Here is an 18,054-nt window from a genome sequence, read left to right as displayed (position 1 = left end):
CTTCATCCATTCATCGCTCCGAGTGTCGCCTAAACAATGCCATGCACTGATTCCATCAATGAATTTATCTCCTGTTCAGAACATCATGTGTTGACTTTCTCTGTTGACTCATGAAGATGGGCTTATCGTCTCCAGGCACGTTGTGGGTCTAGACTATGGCGTGCCTCGTGGAGATAGTAGCGCAATCATCCACTTGATGGAGAACCGCGGAATTAGCCAGAATTATCATGGGATGCCTGATCAAATTTCCTCGCCGTGTGTTTATCGAATTCCCGAGCACTTTTGACGAAACTGGCATTCACTTTTTTCTTCAGTCATTGTGAGATCACTTCGCGATACCCCTCGTGCCGAGTCTCCTTAGCCAAGGCTTCGAGCATTGCCCCGCACAGAATGGGATGATCGCTCTGAACAGATAATATCGCTACCCCGGACTTTCGCACGGCGCATCGGATCCCTCAAGGCAAACAACCATCGCCACGGCTTAAACCGGTCGGTCATGCTGTAAACGGATAATACTCAGAATGTGCTTGATACCTAAACACAATCACAATCATGTCTTCCAGTCGAACAACTATAACGAAGCGGGCCTGTGACGGATGCAAGATCCGAAAGATCAAGTGTGGTGGCGGCAATCCATGCCAGGCTTGCAAAAATGCGCGCATCAAGTGCACCTACATTCGGATTCAGCATCCTCGGGGTCCGCAGCGACTGCGTTCAACTACTAAATATTTGATTGAGCAAACACAGCGCGGAATCGAGGCGCAATCCGCAGAACAGCCCGAGGAAGTGGCTGAAACGAGCGACTCATATCCAACTCTGGAACATAGCCAGGCTATCAGCGCACAGGGGTAGGTCTTTCTTTCTTGATAATAAAACCGCGGAATTTTTGCTTGCGAAACGTGTAAAGAGTTCTTTTGATAACCAAGTGCAAAACAGGTCTCGAATCCCAACGAATATCCTTGCCTCCCCACTTTACATTTACCACGTTCGAATGTACCCCGTCTGGCCGATTGTCGATGTCGAAAATGTCATGTCCATTTTACAGAACACCCACGATCAAAACCCAGAGGCCTATGCTTTAGCCACGTCTGTTGCAGCCGCGACCATTGCCCAGCTCAGGCTTGAGCAAAACGTTCAGTCTAATAAGTCCGTCAGCTCCGAGGTGTTTGCGTCGGAGTGCTTGAAAGCTCGAAGTTCAAGCAACTATCGGTCCAAAGCGAATCTGGATAATGTGCGAACTGCGTTTTTCCTCCATGTGTACTACGAAAATCAACACCCAGGTGGCAGTGAATCGTTACTTTACCTGCGGGAGGCCATTTCGCTGGCTCAGATGATGTCTCTTCATCGCGAAGCCTCCTATTCTGGATTGCCTCTTGAGGAACAACAGATTCGGCGTCGCGTACTCTGGTTACTGTTCGTGACAGAAAGGTAATATCCTGATTTCAGTTGCCACGTTAAGCTTTGACTCTAACATCTATTAGAGGGGTCTGCATCCTACACAAGCTTCCTGTGGTGCTCAAAACGAACATCTCGACGCCGGAAATGGATTTCAATGACGAGCCCCAGGTCTTACCTGCTTTCTTGAAGCTCCTCAATCTCTTCCGGCTTTTTGAACAATCAAAGATGTTCGATATCATCGAAGATGAAAACCCCGACCTACAGTCTATTTCTGAAGGCGATAAGAGCTTGGATACTAGGTTCTTCGAATTTCTCGAGGGAAAATTGCAAGACGGTTCTATCCTTTTAGATCAAATCTCCGATGTACAAAAAGCAGACTTGTGCGTTACTCGACACTGGATGCGAATGATCCTGTGGAAGGTGTCGTCAAAGAAGCCTACGTCTTCATCCTCCGACAAGTCTACAAGTTCATCATTTCCAGTAATGGTCGCCAAGGAGCTCCTGAACATCGTTTCTCAACTACCGAGAACAGCAATAGAGGCCCATGGCCTTGGTATGGTGAGTATTCCGAATGACATATCCACAGATGAGACCTAACAATTTTCAGGAGTTGAAGCTGTATGAGATTGCAAACTCCCTTGCAGATGCTGTAATGAACATGGCAATGCTCCCCAGAGCGCCCATCTGGGACGGCGAAAGTCGCCCCAGCAGCATTCTAGCGCGATTACACTCCATTCTCTCCACCTTCCGCGGCGGCGGAAATAAAGAGCTAGCTGAAATACTGTACAAGAAAATGGCCGAGGCACAAGTTAGAAGCGGGCCTACTCTATCGCCATCTCTCAAAGCACCTCACGGCCCCGCCCTAAGTAGACCCTTGAGCGGACCCAGTAAGGATGGTCTCAGGGAAGAGGGGTCGGCAGATAAAGACCCTTCCAGCTCACGCTCCACTCCCCCTGGGCTCCATAACAGCGGCATCTCGACGACCAACTGGGGCGATGACCTGCAGACCATTGGCTATGAAGACCTGCTTCAAAACAGCGCTAGTATCGCCACCGATGCACAGCCAGACGGGTACAGCCATGTCACAAACCCGTTCTCGTACAAGGATATGATCTCCCCAAGCTTGGCCGGAATGGGTCTCACTCCACCTTCTTTCTTCCCTGCATACTCCTACGACCCTAGCTATGCTATTCTTTCGACGCAGGCTCCACCCGTCCTGGATGACACCCGGAACATCTTCTCCGGCATCTCGTCGTTATCTCCGTCGTTCGCGTCAGGGTCCATGGAGATGCTCATTGGCGATTTCATATCGCAGATCCCAGACCAATATCAACCTGGCAGCTTCATGCCCATGAGTGACGACGTGATGGACCAGAATATATCAAACCAGAGCTTTATGATATGAACAGTCGAGCCATTGAAATAATGACCTCACGAATCGAGTGAAGAATGTTTCTCATATCCTAGAAATGAATTATACCCATACATTATCCCCCGCTCATAATATCCAATATTAGCATATACAACCAGTAAAAAAGCATAACATAACAAACAAACAAACAAGTCTTATCCTCTAACATAGTATCGAATCAATACTTAAAGCGGAAATCCAACCTCTTGTTCCCGTCCTTCTCTCGCTCCGTCTGATCCGACTGATAGATGATACGCTCCTCAGCGGACATGGCCTTCCACTTCCTATCTTTCTGCCTGTTCAAGTAGCGCAGAAACTCGCGCTGAGTGACAAACACAGCTAGCGACAGACAGCAGATCGAAATAAGAACCTTGTTACCCGTATAGTAATACGGCTTGTCATAGTCTCTGTAGATTTCTGCATATCAAACCCAAATTAGCACGGAATCCCAACACACACCACCACCAAATCTCCACAGACGGCAGGAGTAGGGGGAAGGGGAGGTGCAAACTCACGAGACGAAATAATCGACCCAACCTGGACAATCACGTTATACGTCGCCGCTGTAATCGCCCTCTTCTTCACATCGAACGTATTCTCGGAGATCCACGCCGACACAATCGGATGAAAATACGGATACCCGGAGATCAGCGTCGTGATGGCGAACCGGGGCCAGTTGTATCCGTGAGCCGGAAGGCCCAGGAGCGCTGCGAGGAGCGGTAACGTCCACAGCTCGCCGACGAAGCAGTGGAAGGTGCGTTCGCCGAAAAACTCGCTGCTCTTGGACAGGATCAGCATGAGGATTATCTGCAGCACGGCGGACGGGATCGAGAGCATGTTTGAGTCGAAGGTCGAGAAGCCGAGGCGTTTCAGCGTCAGCGAGAGGTAGGATTGTACGGGGCCTTGGGGGATGTAGGCGACTAGGCCGACGAGGTAGAGACCCCACATGGATTTGTCGCTCCAGGCGTTGAGCACGTCTTTGAGGGTGGCGGCTTCGTTGATGTGCGTGAGGCCTTTGGAGGGGTCGTCGCGGAGGAGGCGCTTTGGTTTGTTAGTTGGTTGGGGTGAGGGTTCAGGTGGGTGGTGCTTACGTTGATCATGATGGTTTCTTCGCGCTCGGTGTACCATGGTTTAGGGTATATTGCGCTCTTTGTGTTTGTTGGGGAGCTGGGGAGGTAGAACATGCTCTGCGGGTGGAGTTAGTATGGTGAGTCGATTTGGGGATGGAAATATTGTTGGATATTGTGCATACCACAAGGCCAATGACAAAAGTGAGGAGGCCGTCGATGAGGAAGAGCCAGAACCAGCCTGTCTTTCCCTGGGCGCCTCGCATCTCGAGAATACCTGCGGCTAGAAGAGAGGAGATGATTCGCGCAACCTAGAGGGAAGACATCGTTAGCTTCCGAAGACTCGAGCCAATTGAGGTGTTAAGGACGCACATTCAGCGTGGACCAGAAGAATGCAAGTCGAACAGACAGTTCCTTTGTCTTGTAGAAATATGTCGCGAATAAGATTGTACCGGGGATAAATCCTCCCTCGAACGCTCCGATCAAGGCTCGAGTCACGTAGAACGATGCCCTGCTTTCCATCCAGGCCTGGGTCCACGACACCAGACTCCAGCCGATCATCATGAGCGGTAGGACGCGCTTGAACCCGTACCGCTTGATCAACAGTTGAACGGGAAACTCGGCTGCCAGAAAACAGACAAGCTGGATGGTTGTGCCCTGGAATATCCATGTCAGCAGGCATATAATTCCTATCTGGATAGTAGACAAACATTGTTGTAGTCATCGCTCGTCAGGTTCAGATCGTTGAGAAGGTTGTCGGTCAGCGCATTGGAAAGGTTTCCACGATCCAGTTGCAGCCCAAAGAACTAGATACCGTAAACAACTCATCTCGTGCCAGGTCTGGGGTGTTGGGTTTACCATGAGACAAAGGCAGGTCAAGAGTAACATGTCGGTTTTGAATATCACCTTACGCTCCTCCTTAACCGACCAAGAAGCGGTCGGATCAAATCTATGGTATCCCTCGTACGACTCATGAGGAGGAGTCACACCGGCAAGGTGTTCCTGGCCGACGTTGGCCGATCCCTTTGAAGATTGGGTATCTTCATCGCCAGACGATGTCGTAGGACCTTTATAGCCACGTTCGATGTCGGCCATAGCTGCTTCCACAAACTTAAGACGTTTCGGAACCAAAGTCAGACAGACGTAGAAAAGCCAAACGACAAGAGTCGAAGAGATTGAGAGAGGAAGCGATCGCCATGGTGCAGCACTTATATACCCGGTGTTAAAGCGATGGCGACAGAGAAATTTGCTGTTCCTTGTCCTCTGTAGCAGTAAACAATTGGAACAAGTGAATTGTGTGCTTGGCCAATTAAACCCATTGTTTTGACAGCCATCATAGTCGTGAAGACCTTAAATGCTGAACGGCACTAAAGGCATTGCACAAGGCCGCGCTACAAGCACATCATCGCCTAGATGGCACTTGATGCGCGACCTAGCCGGAAATAAACAGGAATCAGACCCTGACAAACCAATGGCATTGCCGCGCTCCGAAAGGCTTCCTAGCGTCTCGTCTTGACAGATCGGGGCTTTTTCCAGAAACTATCATTGATTGGCAGGGTTATAGAGATCGATGCATTTCCTAGGTCATTCAACCCTCTCGATTTTATTCATCCCGTAGTGCCTTTGCAGCGGTAAAAAAACATCAGCTAATGCAATTTCCCCGGATTTCTAAAGTTTAGAGCACCTTTTCCGCGCAACGGGGGTTCCTGTGTAGGAGAATCGAGTTTAACGGATTGGCTAGGGTGGTGGAAACCGTTCATTCGTCGGCGGGTCAGGGAAATGGCGTTATCACATCATCGTCGAGCTAGGCACAGGCCCAGATAGCCCCCGAGAATTTCGCCGACGCCCCGCCGACGATAGCACCGGCTTGGGCCAGCTAATGGATGATGCAAGCCGCCTGCTAGCCAATTGGTAATGCGGGGTGAAGGATCATCGGACGATGCTGAACGTTTACCCACTTCTTTTGCCGAGGGCTTTGGGCGGATTGTACATTCATGGGCAAACACATCGATCATAAGACACTGTGAGCGTGATTCGTTGTCCAGCAAAACATATCATTTCAGCGGGTAATCCACTTTCTGTTTCAAGTCAGCGACGTCGTGGATAGCGTTCCAGAAGCGTCTCAAACATATATACTATCAAACTCCCACCGAGAATATCATCGTTCTTTTTTTATGGAAATTCGAGCATTTCACTAAAATTGTGTTCAAATCAACTTCAATAACATAACAGTATACTGGGCCTCACAAAAACAAACCTTCATAATGCCAGTCCCCGTTGAGACAGCTACTCCCTCGACAATTCGAGGAGGCCACGAGCAATCCCGTCCACGCATTCCCAAGCCTCTAGAATATTCCGGCAGCTTGGACTCGTACCCTCATAGCGATCTGACCCCAGTCATCGGCACGGAATATAGTGAGATTCAAGTCGCGGAGATCCTGAAATCAGAACAACGCGATCGGTTGATCACAGACCTTGCTGTAACGAGTGCGTCCAAGCCCTATCTTGAAAAACTTTGTTTTCCGCATCGAGGAAAGTAAAATATCCCAAACACTAACGGTAACCAGTTTCGAAACGAGGTGTTTTGTTCCTGCGCAACCAAGATGTAACACCCCAGCAAATGAAGGAATTCGGAGAGCGATTGACCGTTCTCGCAGGATGCGTAAGTAATCGAAGCCGCCAATCGAGACATCTAACTGACAATGGCCAACAGCCCGAGTCATCCGGACTGCACGTCCACCCTCTCACAGAAGAAGGAAGCGAACTAGGTGACCAAATCAGCGTCATCAGCAGCGAGAAGCAGAAGAAGGGAGGCGGTCTCACCCACCAGCTTAGCGACACCAGCCGATTCGCATCTGTCGGATGGCACACAGACATCAGTTTTGAACACGTCCCCTCGGACTATGCGATGCTGAAGATTCACACCCTCCCTGCGACAGGGGGAGACACGCTCTGGGCATCGGGGTACGAGATCTATGATCGTCTTTCGCCAGATATGGCGGCTTTTCTGGAGACGTTGACGGCGACGCACGATGCCACGTTCTTTCACGATGAGGCTAGACGACTGGGGAATCCGCTTCGGAAGGGAATTCGAGGGTCGCCGCTCAATTCGGGCGAGGACTTGACCGCGGTGCATCCCGTGATCAGGACCAATCGTATGTCTTTACTTCCCCCTCTCATCTCTCTTCAACCGGAAGAGATCTTTGCATACTGATATATGGGATAGCGGTCTCCGGGTGGAAGTCAGTATACGTGAACAAGGGCTTCACCAAGAGAATCAACGGAGTCACGAAAGATGAGTCGGATATGTTGCTGAATTACTTGTTCAATGTAAGTCAACTGGTGTTCAATTCCCTACAGACAGGACCCTAATGTCGTTAGCTTGTGACTCAAAACCATGACGCTCAAGTCCGGTTCAGATGGAGCAAGAATGATATGGCGATCTGGGATAACCGGTCGACCTGGCACTGCGCGACGTATGACTATGCCGAAGCTCGAGCCGGAGACCGGGTCTGTAGTCTGGGCGAAGCACCATATCTAGACCTGCAGTCGAAATCGAGGAAGCAGGCACTTGGGGAAGCTTAGATAATGTTTAGTGATGCTTGATAAATATTAATTTATTTCAACCGAGGTTTATCTTTTTCGGCGTGTTGTTTGAATAGGACAATGGAGCCTGTAGACGCATCTTAGCTGTATGACTTCTGTCTATAAACTCTTTCGAATTTCGGTTAATGAGAAATAGAATGTAAATTCAAAATCAGGCGTGCTAAAATTAGACACTACCACCCAAGCTCAAAAGAATGCTCAACGCCAATAACCAGATAAATAAGCCCTAATCCAAAAATAAAATATGCTGGTATGCAAAATCTGCTTCAAACAAATGCTTTAGTTGAGCATCATATCCCGAAGCATATGAGTTTCTTCAAAGGAAACCCAAACAAAGAAAAAGAAAGGAAGGCCGCGTCCAGCGGCATATGCCTTCGGCGTCAAAACAACAGTATCAAATATGCGACGCTGGTATCATTTAACATTGGCATGGCTCGGACAATTTCATGTAGTTCCAGCAAACTAGGAAGAGTTAGTTTAGTTCGTTCCGGTAGTTATCATATCAACTCACTAGTATGGCCCATGTCTTCGCCAAACATGGAGGCCATCAGGTCCTCACCATGCCGCGTTCCCTCAACCGGGGTATATGTGACGGCAGTGTGGCCAAGCGCAAGACCAATAACAGGTGGCGTCTGCTGCAGAGTCATGAACTCAGGCTTGACACCCGAACGCTGGGCCATCATGAGCTGGTGGATGTTGGTGGCCGCATAGTGACCCATGTGCATGGCACCGCCGCAGCGCTTAATACCAGCCCACAGGGCAATGTCGCCGATGGCAAAGTGGCTCTCGGCGTTAGGGGCGCGTTCCGGGAATTGCAGCCTATTCCAATCGTTAGATTCCGCTAGATTCAGATACAATAGGAAGGGGATGACGTACGTCGGCTGGATATCCACGTAACCATCTTGCGTCAGAGCGTCTTTCGGCAGATAGGACGAGGTAGGGATGCATTTCGACACAGCGTTCATGACGTGACCAGTCTTGAGTTGCGTGCCGTTCGACAGCGTAAGTTGCCACGTGCGCTTCTCACCCTCCGTTTCGACGGCAGTGGTCTCAATCACTCGTCGGCCTAGGATAACCTCCACACCGGTTTCGCGGAGAACGGAAGCCACGCGCTCCTTGAAATCATCGGGCAGGGGCTCTGCGGAGAGCAAGCGCTCGCGCGAATGAACCAGAGTCACCTTCTGCTTGGGGTCCAGCACCTTGAGCTCTGCGGCCATCTCAACGCCAACGGCACCTATGATCATGTTAGCTGATATACATAGCATGGCTGCGTTAATGGGTGTACGTACCTCCTCCGATGATCACCACTCCATCCTGGGCCTTCTGAATGTCCTCCTTGTGGCGCTTTGCCTCCTCCAGGAACTGGTGTCGGAGCAGTGATTGCGGGACAGTAGGGAACACGCGACGGAGACCAGAGCTAGCAATCAAGAAGTCATAGCTCTCTTCGCAAGACTGCTTGGTGTCCAGGTCGAGGATCTGCGCGGACTTCTCCTCGCAGTTCACAGAGTTAACGGTGCCTCGGAGGAAGCGAACGTTCGGCGACTGCAAGGCGGGGATATCTTGGAATCGGATCCAGGTCTGCGAGGCAAACTGGTCACACGCCAGGGCCTTGGGAGATCCAATCAAGTGGTCTGGAGGGAAGAAACTGTGTTAGTGTCTGGAAAAGCATCGGTGTCTTAAGAACAGAGGTAGGATGCTCACAAAAGCCATCTCTTTCGTCCACGACGGTAATCTGAACGGGGATCTGGCTCTCAGGGGGCTGAGAGTCGGCATTAAAGTTGAAGCGAGCCAGACGACCACCGCAGAGGTCAAGAAGGGACAGGGCGGAACTCAATCCCCCATACGAACCGCCGACGATGAGGACGCGGACGGTGCGGGGGGTGGCGGTGAAGGCTTCGTTGGAGGGCATGAGGGGCGATTTACAGATCAGATTAGATAAAGAAAGATGTACAGTCTAAACGCGGCCGGGAAAAGTAAGAAAAAAAAAAGGCACGGCAGAGGAGAGGAGATGGAATTATATGGGAGAAAAATGCGAGGGATCGAGAACGGGCGTTGTTTTTAAAGGCGAAAGGATCCCACGAGCATTCCGGATGTTAAGGAGGCGCAGAACCGAAGCCAAGGGATCAGATTCATCAAGAGTGGAGCCGACGGATGTTTTTACTCTGAACAGGTGCGAACACCCTCATTCTGGCACCGGAGAACATGGAAGACTGCTGATATGCTGCGGACGGTCTTGTTCCCATAAAATCCCGAGTGCTGGTACCACTTCTCGAATAGGCATGTTCCATCACCGTGGGTTGAATGTTTGGGTCGGGATGGAGCAGGTTATCGGTTTCATATTATTATTATTATTTTGAATTATTGCGAGAATTGGCCAGCGAACAGGAAGTCGTGCGAGTCCGGAAGGTGGCAGAAGCCGATGTCACCCCCCACTCTGACCCCATCTTATCAGATGGCGAGGCGAGTTCGGATCCTCTCGGCTGGACAAACAACCCACCGTCGATTGCATAATGGAAACCCCGATGGTGAAAGGGTGGGGTCGGCCTCGAACACTGGATAAGAATTTTCCGCCCGGTGAGCCTGAGAGTCGAAAATTGTTTGATTCTTTTTCCCAGCGAATTTGCGTGAAAAAGGGGTGAATACGAGAGTGATCTTGGCAGGAATCCAAGGCCGACCGATCGACAATTTTGCGCCCGTGTCCAAGGTTACTTTTATCTGATCCGAAATTAAGAGGCCAACGCCTTTGGCCACTGTAATAAAGTTATCTGATGCTGGGGGTTCATCTACGATTTGGCTTTTTATGGCTTTTTCTTTGTCATTGCCCTAGCATATTAATGTCGCAAAATGAAATATTCTTGGTGATTTATAAGAGTATTCTATTATGGAACTGCCTTAACGAGCTCGATATATATTTTCCAACAAGGGTAGACTTAGGTCAGGCATTATATAAATAAACCATAACAAAAGGAGAAATTAAATCTTCCATCCATTGGAATGCTGAAGACTCGGACCATATTGAATGCATATAATTTAAAGCAAAGTTTAAACTTCGCCTGACAAGTGATGTCCCTTTATCAGACGGTTCTTAATGCCAGATCTAAAAGCGCGGGTAGAGGCCTGCATGAGATCTCGATACACCCAACGTAGTTTGTATTTAAACGATTGCCTTGCTGCAAGGCACTGGCTGGCTACGAAAACTTCCAACCCCTATTGACAAGGGACATACATGGACAGACCTGGAAGGAATGACCTACTCCTGCCGGAGTGTCCACATGCCCTTCACGCGAGATGGCTTGTGACCTATTCGTAGCAAAAGAAACTTGCGACGCAGTGTAACCTGGGAATTAAGAAATTGATCATCAGGGTCAAGCTAACTCTGAGACATCACAAGTCCTCGACCCTCGAGCTGAGACCCTGCCGATGCCAACCCGATCTATACCCATACCAGAAATCTCCTTCCGACGGAGCAAGTTCGGAATGCGGTGCGTTATTTTATTTAGTCACAGAACGGATTTAGGCCGTTACCCATGGTCGGAGAAAAAAAAGACAAAAGAAAATTGCTGAAGAAAATCCCTGCCATTGTGGGAATAGCACAAAACTCGGCTAGCCCGACACAATAGTATTGTTAACGAAATACCAGCGATAACTTTCCAATCTTACTGTCCGTATCATACGTTAAATACATTCCATACCGGCATGGTGAACTCGGAGTTTGAGAATTACACCAAGCCGTAACTTGCAGGAATCAGCACCGCCACCACGCCGGACTTAGGGTTACGGATCGAGCCTCGGAGATGTTACCATGCTCCAGCTTGAATTCTCCATAGGGAAGCCGAGGTTGGCTAACACTGTTAGTCCAACAGTACCTGTCCGTGGCTCCCGAAGATTGTCCAGAATGCGTCGGTTGCCAATGATGTAGGTTGAAGAGATGGAGGTGCCTGCAAGGGTCTTGGTGTGACTTGGGGTCCATTATGAAATCCCCTGCATTGTGAGGAAAGAATTGAACGATTGAAATAAGCGATACTTTCTGAACTTGCAGCTTTTCACTTCCACTCCCTCCATTCCTATCCCATAGTCCCATTTTTGTTGGCATATCTTTCTTGCTTCTCAAAATATGGCGTTCCCTTTTGAGACCAAGCTCCCTTGGATTCGATTGCCCGAACCCTACAAGACCACCTATGACCTCCAAGTCATCTCAGTCCAACATGGCATCCGGCAGTTCCAGCTTCGTCGGTCCCCTCGATCGGACGAGGGCATGCCACCCCCCGAGCCCCTGCACCATGACTCCCTCAAGTTCACCGACCTCAGCCGTCCGGATGCGACTAACACGCCGCCCGAGGGCAACAACTCCGCGTGGGCGCGAGCACAGAGAAGCCCTGTGACGCATTGGACATGGGATGGACAATATACTCCAACGGTCGGGCAGATCTGGAATGTCATCTATGCGCTGTTGACATTGCAGTCCGACTTCGAGATCTTCCGCGTGGTGCTGGCCGGCGAGGGGAAGGATATCCTGGCACGCGAATTGCAGGCTGTCGGGCTTGCCATCCAGCATCCCAGCCCGTCGGCGCCTCCAGGCCAACCGACACCACACTCCCCCGACCTGTCGAGCCAATTGGTCGTGTATCGCAGCACATTCTGGCAGGGAGCCGGTTCTCCCTTCGGGCCTCGGCCGGTGTGGGTGGCAGACAGTGACGCCTACAGTTCGCTGCGTCGCCCTCTGACGGCGTACCCGTTGCACCCTGTCCAGCATGTCCTGACCAGCAAGTTCCCTGAAGTTCGCGTGCATGCCATCCACCCGGTTCGACCGTGCAAGCCTACCCCGGGATCGAGGATTTACAGCCGCTACATCCCCCACCTCGACGAGTTCTTCTCCATCTGGGCCCTGGACTACACCAACGACGAGCACCTGAAGCTGTTCAATAAGTGGCAGAACGACCCCCGCGTCGCGAAGGCATGGAAGGAGACTGGCACTCTCGAACAGCACCGCGAATACCTGCGCAAAGTCCACGAAGACCCGCACCAGGTTGCCGTGCTCGCCAAATTCAACGACACCTTCTTCTCCTACCACGAGATTTACTGGGCCAAGGTAAGCAAGCCCGCCCGCGCGCATCTCTCCGGTTAATCTTCGCGTCCTTTTTTTTTTTTTTTCTCTCCCAAACCTACCTGCCCCTTTCGGTAGCCCCGGACTAACACCGCGCCTTTTCTCCAGGAGGACCACCTCGGCGCACACTATAACGCCGACGACTGGGACCGCGGTCGCCATTCGCTCGTCGGAGATACCCGCTTCCGTGGCCAACACCGCGTCATGGTGTGGTGGTGCAGTCTGATGCATTATATGTTCCTCGACGATCCGCGCACCAAGAGCATTGTCGGCGAGCCCCAATTCAGCAACCTGACGCCGCTCGCCTATGACCACGCGACCGGCTTCAATCTCGAGAAGATCGTCGACCTGCCGCACAAACGCTCCGGGCTGGTCAAGTGCCGTCGCGAGAAGTTCTTCCACATCTCCCCCTTCCGCTTCAATGGCTCCGATCAGCTTGAGCGCGACCCGTTCCGTGCGCTGAAGTTGTAGATTTTTCTCCCATTGCAATCATGAGGATGGGGTGTGGTTCTCTCGGTCGGGGTCGGGGCCGGGTGTGGGACTGGGTGTAAAAGATTTCCCTAGTTGGGATTGGGTTTCCATGTCGATAATACCTAGACGGAGGGGGGGGGTCCTTTTTTTCTTTGCGATTATTATTAGCGAAATGAATTTTTCTTTTTCCTGTTTTCCTTTTTTCATGCAGTAAATCGACCGAGTTAACCCGAGCGCAAAATGTCTCCAATCTGGAATTTATGAAAAGCGGGGCGTGTGCATTCCGGCCTGCCTCTCTTTTTTATTGCGCCTCTCCATAACGGAGTCGTTTCCTCGCACTAAGAAGAGGGGTTGGTTGCGTTCGGGGACTTGGACTGCTCTGGGCCAAGACCAAGAGAAGGAGAAAAAAAAAAAAAAAAAAAAAAAAAAAAAAAGCCTCAAGCCACACAGGGCTCGGGAATCCAAATCCAAAGGATGAAGGAGGGGAGGCACTTAGCGCAGTGCCAATGCTCGGCTCGACTTATCTGATTTTGACTTTCCGGCGCTGCTGAAGGTCTCCGACAGTCTCGAACGTATCGTACAGTCTTCGCTGTATGTACGCAGTATGTAAACCCGTAAATATGTAAGGCACCAAGAGCCAAGGGACCCATAAAAGTACTGCGAGGTGAGTTAGTGAGTTAGTGTAAGATATTCGCGTGCCGAAACCGGACGGCCGATTTCGCGTTGACAATTTTTTTAATCAATTCTTTTCTCTCGTCTGGGTCTTCCGTGTTTCTTCACACGGGTTGTTTTCTTGACGGGTTGCTAAGGCCCGCACTGTCGTCAGGGGAGTCTTGGCTGGTGGGGAAGACCGTCGAATCTTGCCGTGGCATCCGTGCAATCAGAGGATTCCATCTGATAAGATGATTATCTAATCTGATTGATAGTCGTCATCGGCCAAGGCTTTTTTTTTTTTTTCTTGTCTCTTGACATGAGGGTGTATGCTGCGCTCGCGAGGAAAGTGGGAGCGTAGAATGGGTTTGCCATGGCCAATGGCTTGAGCCTGGAAATGATGTGAAATTGATATCTGTGGCAGTGGTTTTGCGCAGAAAATTGACGATCCAAACGTAGTAGGAAGAGCATGTAAAATGAACAGACAGTCGTATTCGTGCGTGTGCGGTCAAATCCAACGAACAAATAAACAGTCGCACAGGGTATTGATCTAGGTATGTACAGGTCTTCTATATGGGAATTCAAAGGCGCGGGCCTAAAAAAGCCGCAATCGGATATAGCCTTTTCAGCTTGCGTCGACACTTGCGTTGACGCGCCGCTCAAGAACCTTTGCAGCAATCTTGCGCAAATCCACTTTCCGAACCTTCCCGCTCCCCGTAACAGGGACGGTCTTATCCACGCCTTCCTCACCGAAGACAAACACATGCTGCGGCGCCTTATGGCGGCCCAGCGTCTCGCGTGTCCAATTCCGCAATTCATCGACAGACGGCCTCGAGCCCTCGTGGCCCGGCGCCACGGCGATAAACGCTCCAACGACCTCGCCGTATTTCTGGTCAGGAATGCCGATCACGGAGGCCACTTCGATGGCTGGATGCGAGGCCAGCCGCTCTTCAATCTCTAACGGGTAGATGTTTTCCCCACCTGTGGTAACGACGGTTACAGTGTCAGTCAATACGGTTCCAGACCACGTTTCTCAGGTATCGTGAGGAGTTATGCAAAAGGTTGGGGTTCTTGGCTGCTTACCGCGTATGATTATGTCTTTGAATCGCCCGGTAATGCTGCAACGGCCCTGTGGATCGAATAGGGCCTCGTCACCGGTCTTGAGCCACGTGGTACCCGCCTCGTCGGTGGTGAACGTCTCGGCCGTCTTTTCTGGATTGTTCCAGTATCCTTTCGTCAATTGGTAGCCGGCGATGCAGAGCTCCCCACGCTCCCCGACGGGAACAATGTGGCCTTGTGTGTCGATGATTTTGGCCCGCGCGTGGGGCATGACCTTGCCAACGGTTCGGAGTCGGGTTTCGATGCTGTCCGTGGTGACTGCGTTAAAGCATGTTGGCGATGCTTCGGTAAGACCTGTTTTAAGAGTGCCCATGGTCAGTCAGGTTTTGTGGTGGTTTGAGCTTATGTGCGACATACCGTAGCTGCTTGTGTATTGGGTCATGTTAAGTTCTTCAAAGAGTCGCTTCATCAATGGACGAGGGACAGGTGCTCCGGCGATAATTCCCGTGCGCAGGTTACGGGTATCGAAGTTCGGGGGCTTGGGGAGGCTCAGGATCGCTTCGAACATGGTCGGCACGCCGTGGAGAGCTGTACACTTCTCATCCGAGATCGCGTGGAGAACGGCCTGGGGATCGAAGGTTTCACCGGGGAAGACGATCTTCGACCCATGAGTAACAACAGCCAACATGCCCAGCACCAGTCCAAAGCAATGGAACAAGGGCGGAGGGCAGCATAGAATATCGAAAGACGTAAGACTCATACGGTCACCGATGAAGCGTGAGTTGTTCACCAGGTTGCTATAAAGCGAGAAGCCGTTAGCGTTTTGAAAATTACCAGGCCGCGTGGCCCTGGTCGAAGAGCGCTGTTCCATATGAAGGGCTTGCGTACTGGTGCGTCAACATGGCGGCCTTGGGGTTTCCCGTCGAGCCGCTGGTAAACTGCAGGTTGCAGACATCGTCGGGAGTCAACTCAGCCTGTCGATCCAACAATGCATTCGTAGAGAGAGGCAAGCCACGCTGAACAAGGCCATCGTAGGTTCCAAAGTTCTGGTATGCTCCCCGCAGAATGACGATCTCCTCCAGTGCAGTCGATGATCCTTTCCGCTTGGGTTGAGGGCCCAATTTTGCCAGAACATCTTCCAGCGAATGTCGACCAATGCGGGGTGTCAGGAATAATAATCGACAGTCTGAATGTAGATAACGTTAGGTTAAGCTTCTTGGGGATCATCAGGCATGCACCTACCGGTATGGTCCAAGGCGTAGTATAACTCCGAGGGGGTGTATGTGTTGTTGAGCACCACCAGGATGGCCCCAACGCGGGCAGCAGCAAAGAAGACCGAAATATATTGTTCGCAGTTACCGGCCATAATGCCTATCCGATCGCCTTTCTGAATTCCCATCGCCAGCAGACCGCGGGCCACCCTGTCCGCCTCGTCACTCAAATCCGCGTAAGTCCATCGAGCACCTGTCCAGGGGAACACCAAGCACTCGTAGTCACCATATCGGATACTTTGGAGGGTTAGAAGCTCTCCGAGCGTAATATCTAGAAGCGCTGGTTGTGTAGGACCATAAACAATCGAAAGTTGTTCCTTTGGCTGTGCTGGTTGAACATGGGAGATAGTCTGCTGCAAACGCCGTACAGCCGCCATTGTGTAGGTTGTCGCTCACAGTATATAGGAGGGAAAAATAAAATATGACTGAAGGATTGCACCGGCCAAGGCTGGAATCAGCTAGTAGATAAAGAAACGATCAGTCTTTAATCTAAGACATACCTCGGAACTAAGCCATGCTTCCGAGCCTCCAGCCCTAGGATCAGTCCATGACTCCTTCTGTTCGGCATTCGGTACCCAAACGAGCAACGGGGCCTATGATGGAGACATTCCGCTGCCTTCAACCACCCTCCTCCCCACTCACCGCTGACCCGGTAATTTGCCAGTCTTCAGACCAAACTGAGTTCTTGAACTGTTACATCACTGGAATCCATTCGACTTCGGTTAGAATTCAGGTCGAGAGGGGGTGAAAGAATCAGATAACGACCCATGTCGGAGCCAGACCATGGTTCGCCCCCCGATGCCTCTTGGCGGCTTAGACTTCCCCACCGAAGCGCCAATGGTATTCAGGATTTCGACATGCACGCACGCCTCGGATACTAAAGGAAGACTGGCGATGTCCTGTGGCGTTGCATTAGAGCTCGCGGATCCCATCAGATAACCAATTGTGGGCTCAGGACCTCGGGACCGGAAATTATTCAAGCACACCACTGGCGGTGCCTCCCAGGCTTGTCCGGCCTGAACCTGGCAGTCCAGAACGGGCTAGTGGAACGCAATTCTATATTACCTGCACTACATTATTCATAATCTGCTCATGCAGAATGTTGAATTCGGCATGGGGCCGTCAAGTGGTTGCCACTTAACAAGTGCTCACGATGCAAACGGTAAAACGGACGGAGGCACGCGGAAAGGGGCTATGGAGCCGGTTACATCCTAGGAGCTAGGATACCTCCACGGGAAAAGACCATGGTCTAACTGAAAAATGTATTGCCTGCCCTGTCTATGGGGTTGGGTTTTAGAAAATGAAGGATAAAATTTCCGCAAGGGATTTTTCAAAATATACATGAACCACTGCTTAGGCCATACTTTACGATGCATAATGTGAAGGAAGGGGTTTCCCTGCATAACGCTTTGGCCTAAGTTCTGCTTCAATTCTTAGACCCTCGCCGTGTTCCTTCTCCGTGCTCATTGCTCCTCGACCCGAAGTACATGCGGGAGCCGAGAAGCCAAGGCAGCAACCAATTCCAACGGAATGCACGATACAACTCCGTAGTACACATGGTGGACCATCGACGGTGCAGTCCGACATTACTGCTACGGGCGATTTTCCAGGTAAAAGTGGGTGCTCTATCTGTCACTCGGGGTCGGTGCGGATTACTGCAAGCTACAAGGATCGGCTTAGATATATGGCTTGGCAAACCAAGGGATTGGGATCCCGGCGTGTCGGCGACTTATGGCATCGATCTTATAGACTTGTAGGCATGGGCTCTGGTAAACGGGTCGCGGAGGGGTACCAATTTCAGGATTCAACTCCATGGTGAAAGGAATGTCTCAGCGCTCCACTACGGATCAGATAATTTTGTGGTGATCTGAAAGCGGGATTCCCTTCAAAAAACTTGTTATCAATCTGTTCCGGGATTTAGTTGCTCATCGATACTACGGGTTTGCACCCGAAGCCCTGACAATTCTCCAAGAACTCCAACCGGTGGCGAAGTGAGACATGCTCCGTAGTATGGAG

The 18,054-nt window shown here is 50.9% G+C and overlaps 6 protein-coding genes across 6 annotated transcripts; 3 read left to right on the top strand and 3 right to left on the bottom strand.

Annotated features, from left to right (window-relative positions):
* Positions 1–552: 552 nt before the first annotated feature.
* On the top strand, positions 553–2,803 carry P170DRAFT_430403 (Zn(II)2Cys6 transcription factor; the record flags this gene model as incomplete). The annotated part of the gene is made up of 4 exons (XM_024847952.1): positions 553–848; positions 937–1,428; positions 1,482–1,956; positions 2,006–2,803. 4 exons carry the CDS (start codon positions 553–555, stop codon positions 2,801–2,803), a joined length of 2,061 nt encoding a protein of 686 aa, XP_024699823.1.
* Positions 2,804–2,987: 184 nt separating this feature from the next.
* Positions 2,988–4,971, bottom strand: P170DRAFT_513688 (putative MFS transporter; the record flags this gene model as incomplete). Its single annotated transcript, XM_024855137.1, has 7 exons — positions 2,988–3,226; positions 3,325–3,850; positions 3,901–3,996; positions 4,062–4,187; positions 4,249–4,533; positions 4,587–4,682; positions 4,735–4,971. The coding sequence occupies 7 exons, from the start codon at positions 4,969–4,971 to the stop codon at positions 2,988–2,990; spliced, it is 1,605 nt and encodes a 534-aa protein (XP_024699822.1).
* A 1,008-nt stretch (positions 4,972–5,979) lies between these two features.
* On the top strand, positions 5,980–7,474 carry P170DRAFT_392835 (TauD/TfdA dioxygenase family protein). The gene is made up of 5 exons (XM_024845998.1): positions 5,980–6,363; positions 6,444–6,538; positions 6,590–7,031; positions 7,103–7,206; positions 7,258–7,474. Exons 1-5 carry the CDS (start codon positions 6,141–6,143, stop codon positions 7,459–7,461), a joined length of 1,068 nt encoding a protein of 355 aa, XP_024699821.1. The 5' UTR covers positions 5,980–6,140; the 3' UTR covers positions 7,462–7,474.
* Positions 7,475–7,623: 149 nt separating this feature from the next.
* P170DRAFT_459050 (putative pyridine nucleotide-disulfide oxidoreductase AMID-like) lies at positions 7,624–9,775 on the bottom strand. Its single transcript, XM_024851837.1, has 5 exons — positions 9,184–9,775; positions 8,772–9,113; positions 8,359–8,716; positions 7,994–8,301; positions 7,624–7,944 (listed from the first exon to the last, which is right to left on the bottom strand). The coding sequence occupies exons 1-5, from the start codon at positions 9,389–9,391 to the stop codon at positions 7,901–7,903; spliced, it is 1,260 nt and encodes a 419-aa protein (XP_024699820.1). The 5' UTR covers positions 9,392–9,775; the 3' UTR covers positions 7,624–7,900.
* A 1,714-nt stretch (positions 9,776–11,489) lies between these two features.
* P170DRAFT_417196 (GNAT family N-acetyltransferase) lies at positions 11,490–13,190 on the top strand. Its single transcript, XM_024847163.1, has 2 exons — positions 11,490–12,571; positions 12,695–13,190. The coding sequence occupies exons 1-2, from the start codon at positions 11,597–11,599 to the stop codon at positions 13,055–13,057; spliced, it is 1,338 nt and encodes a 445-aa protein (XP_024699819.1). The 5' UTR covers positions 11,490–11,596; the 3' UTR covers positions 13,058–13,190.
* A 1,025-nt stretch (positions 13,191–14,215) lies between these two features.
* Positions 14,216–16,750, bottom strand: sidI (putative long-chain-fatty-acid-CoA ligase). Its single transcript, XM_024845997.1, has 6 exons — positions 16,548–16,750; positions 16,010–16,479; positions 15,656–15,953; positions 15,185–15,564; positions 14,792–15,121; positions 14,216–14,689 (listed from the first exon to the last, which is right to left on the bottom strand). The coding sequence occupies exons 2-6, from the start codon at positions 16,413–16,415 to the stop codon at positions 14,334–14,336; spliced, it is 1,770 nt and encodes a 589-aa protein (XP_024699818.1). The 5' UTR covers positions 16,416–16,479; positions 16,548–16,750; the 3' UTR covers positions 14,216–14,333.
* Positions 16,751–18,054: the final 1,304 nt, after the last annotated feature.

Source organism: Aspergillus steynii, assembly GCF_002849105.1.
Source record: "Aspergillus steynii IBT 23096 chromosome Unknown P170scaffold_9, whole genome shotgun sequence".
Taxonomy (NCBI): Eukaryota; Fungi; Ascomycota; class Eurotiomycetes; order Eurotiales; family Aspergillaceae; genus Aspergillus; species Aspergillus steynii.
Note: the sequence above shows the minus strand (reverse complement) of the source record. Positions and strands in the feature narration are given on the sequence as shown.

Bases quoted from the DNA above. Each gene is read 5' to 3' on its own strand.
- sidI (XM_024845997.1), bottom strand. From the start codon at position 16,415: ATGGCGGCTGTACGGCGTTTGCAGCAGACTATCTCCCATGTTCAACCA. The intron at 15,122-15,184 runs GTATGTCGCACA...CTCTTAAAACAG, and splicing joins CCAATACACAAGCAGCTACG to GTCTTACCGAAGCATCGCCA. The intron at 14,690-14,791 runs GTAAGCAGCCAA...TCGTTACCACAG, and splicing joins CAAAGACATAATCATACGCG to GTGGGGAAAACATCTACCCG.
- P170DRAFT_392835 (XM_024845998.1), top strand. From the start codon at position 6,141: ATGCCAGTCCCCGTTGAGACAGCTACTCCCTCGACAATTCGAGGAGGC. The intron at 6,364-6,443 runs GTGCGTCCAAGC...AACGGTAACCAG, and splicing joins CACAGACCTTGCTGTAACGA to TTTCGAAACGAGGTGTTTTG. The intron at 7,207-7,257 runs GTAAGTCAACTG...TAATGTCGTTAG, and splicing joins TGCTGAATTACTTGTTCAAT to CTTGTGACTCAAAACCATGA.
- P170DRAFT_459050 (XM_024851837.1), bottom strand. From the start codon at position 9,391: ATGCCCTCCAACGAAGCCTTCACCGCCACCCCCCGCACCGTCCGCGTC. The intron at 9,114-9,183 runs GTGAGCATCCTA...TCTTCCCTCCAG, and splicing joins GGACGAAAGAGATGGCTTTT to ACCACTTGATTGGATCTCCC. The intron at 8,302-8,358 runs GTACGTCATCCC...CGATTGGAATAG, and splicing joins TACGTGGATATCCAGCCGAC to GCTGCAATTCCCGGAACGCG.
- P170DRAFT_417196 (XM_024847163.1), top strand. From the start codon at position 11,597: ATGGCGTTCCCTTTTGAGACCAAGCTCCCTTGGATTCGATTGCCCGAA. The intron at 12,572-12,694 runs GTAAGCAAGCCC...CCTTTTCTCCAG, and splicing joins ACGAGATTTACTGGGCCAAG to GAGGACCACCTCGGCGCACA.